The sequence below is a fragment of the Myotis lucifugus genome, unplaced genomic scaffold (genome assembly GCF_000147115.1).
Source record: "Myotis lucifugus unplaced genomic scaffold, Myoluc2.0 scaffold_1472, whole genome shotgun sequence".
Taxonomy (NCBI): Eukaryota; Metazoa; Chordata; class Mammalia; order Chiroptera; family Vespertilionidae; genus Myotis; species Myotis lucifugus.
This window is the reverse complement of record NW_005872520.1, coordinates 45,596-47,908: the sequence shown is the minus strand read 5'-3', so window position 1 is coordinate 47,908 and position 2,313 is coordinate 45,596. Positions and strand designations below refer to the sequence as shown.

General features: G+C 62.1%; 1 protein-coding gene across 1 annotated transcript; it reads right to left on the bottom strand.

The window, feature by feature from the left end:
- Positions 1 to 6: 6 nt before the first annotated feature.
- On the bottom strand, positions 7 to 2,005 carry THY1 (Thy-1 cell surface antigen). The gene is made up of 3 exons (XM_006107839.3): positions 1,947 to 2,005; positions 951 to 1,280; positions 7 to 274 (listed from the first exon to the last, which is right to left on the bottom strand). The coding sequence occupies exons 1-3, from the start codon at positions 1,981 to 1,983 to the stop codon at positions 162 to 164; spliced, it is 480 nt and encodes a 159-aa protein (XP_006107901.1). The 5' UTR covers positions 1,984 to 2,005; the 3' UTR covers positions 7 to 161.
- Between the last annotated feature and the right edge of the window lie 308 nt (positions 2,006 to 2,313).

Sequence of the window (2,313 nt, the reverse complement as noted above, 5' to 3'; positions counted from 1 at the left end):
AGACGTTGGGAGGCCATGGGGAGTGGGTAGATGATGGCATGCAGCACGGGACTCCTTATGAGGGTGGGGTCCCCATTTCCCCTGGAGTATGTAAGGGGATTGGGGGAGGGGTCAGCTGACCCCCGAGGAGGAAGCTGTCTGGACAGGTCACAGGTCACAGGTCACAGGGAGACGAAATCCATGGCCTGCAGGAGAGGCAGGGAGAGCAGCAGCAGCAGCAGCCATGAGGCGTCCTGGGCCAGCAGGCCGACGCCCCTGCACTTGACCAGCTTGTCTGTGGGGAGAGAAGAGACGGGGAGAGGGCAGAGCAGGCATGAGGAGCAGGGCCCAGGCTGCCACCTGCGGGGAGATGGCCCAGCTCCCCGGGAAGGCTGGCGCCATGAGACTCTCGGCCGGAACCAGGGCCAACCTGGTCCAGCAGAACCAACCACCTTTCCCATGCAGGGTCCTGAGTCCTTGAACAAACATCATATCCAATCTCTACTAAGCGTCCTCACAGGAAAACGGGGGTGACTAGCCGCTGTGGCACAGTGGACAGAGCGTCGGCCTGCAGACCCAAGGGTCCCAAGTTCGATCCTGGTCAAGGGCATGTACCTCGGCTGCAGGCTCCTCCCCCCCTGGGGCCCTGGTCAGAGATCGTGCAGGAGGCAACCAATCGATGTGTTTCTCTCACATTGATATTTCTGTCTTTCTCTCTCCCTAATATCAATGGAAATATCCTTGGGTGAGAATTAACAAAAATGCAGACAAAACTGTGGGTGAGGTGGCTGGGGTCAACCCCGTTTTCCAGGTGGGGAGAGGGAGGCCTGTCTGACCCCTGACCCCCGGCCCCATTCTCTGAAGGCAGGGATTCCCCAGGGCACAGGAAGGGGAGAGGTTAAGGCGCTGCCTGCTCCTGCTCGCCCTGCAGCCTCCCCCGGCTCACCTGGCCCCCTCAGGGGCTTGCTCACCTCTGAGCACAGAGACGTTCCTGTTGGAGTAGGTGGGGGGCTGGCCGGGAAGGTACAGCTCGCAGGTGTACAGCCCCTCATCCCTGGAGGTGAAGCCGGACAGGTAGAGGACCTTGAGGGTGCTTCTGTTGGTCAAGTTGGTGCGGGAGCGGTACGTGTGCTCAGGGATGGTGCCGAACAGCACGTGCTTCTTGGCGTCGCGGGTCAGGCTGAACTCGATCTGCATGGGCACGGTCGTGGTGTTCTCGTGGCGGCAGTCCAGGCGCAGGCTCTGGTCCTCCAGGCAGGCCGTGAGGCTGGTCACCTTCTGGCCGCCGGCCACCTGCAAGCCTGCCCCAGAGCGCCCCCTCTGAGCCGGGGGTGGGGGCTGCCCCACAGAAGGCCTCCCTCCACATTCACAGCAGAGTGGGCCGGCCAGGGGCACAGGGGGTGCCTTCTGAGCACCCCTCCACACCCCCTGCGAGCCTAGCCCCCCTCAGGCACCCCAGGCTTGGTCCCACCGCGTGCCCCAGGGGCCGGACACCCTGGGGAGGTGACGCAGGTTCCTGGTTCCCAGCGGAGATTGCCGCTCCATGGGGGGTGGGCTCTGTGAACTGTTTCCCAAACCACCCCAGGCCGCCAGGCCAACCAGGTGGCTCCGCTGACTGACGTAGGGATGAAAAAGCACCTTTCTGCCCCATCAACGTGGCTCAGCAGTTGCGCTTAGACCCAGGAACCAAGAGGTCATGGGTTCGATTCCCGGTCAGGGCACAGGCCCGGGTTGTGGGCTCGATCCCCAGTGTGGGTGTGCAGGAGGCAGCCCATCCATGGTTCTCTCTCCTCATGGATGTTTCTCTCTCTCTCCCTCTCTCTCTGACATCAATAAAAATCTATTTTAAAAAAAGAAGAGCCCTCCCTCCGTAGTCATCCCCACCTCCCCAGGCCAGGAGGAAGAAGCTAGCTTCTCAAAGGAAGGAAGCCAGGACGCTCGAACCCGAGCCACCCCTTGCCCAGTACCTGTCAGCAGGAGAGCGATGCTGAGGGCGGGGTTCATGGTGCCGAGAGCTTGGTTCAGGATCTGCGGGTGGGAACAGGGCGTCAGCCAAGAGATGAGGCCGGTGTGCCACGGGGCTGGGGACCCCGCGACGCAGGCCACAGGGCGCTGGCAGGCCAGGAGCCTTCCCGAAACCGCGCCCTACTTCCCCTGGACGCCAAGCTGCCCTCCTTCCTCAGGGAGAGCAGGGGGAGGGGACAGGGCCTGCGATGTGAGTTTGTGCTGAGCACTCGCTAGGGCGGCGCTCAGGGAGTGATTCTCATTCTAGCATTTCCTTTCCCTCCAGGAAGGCAGGGATGCCTAATCTTTAATTGTGGTGAAGTACACACA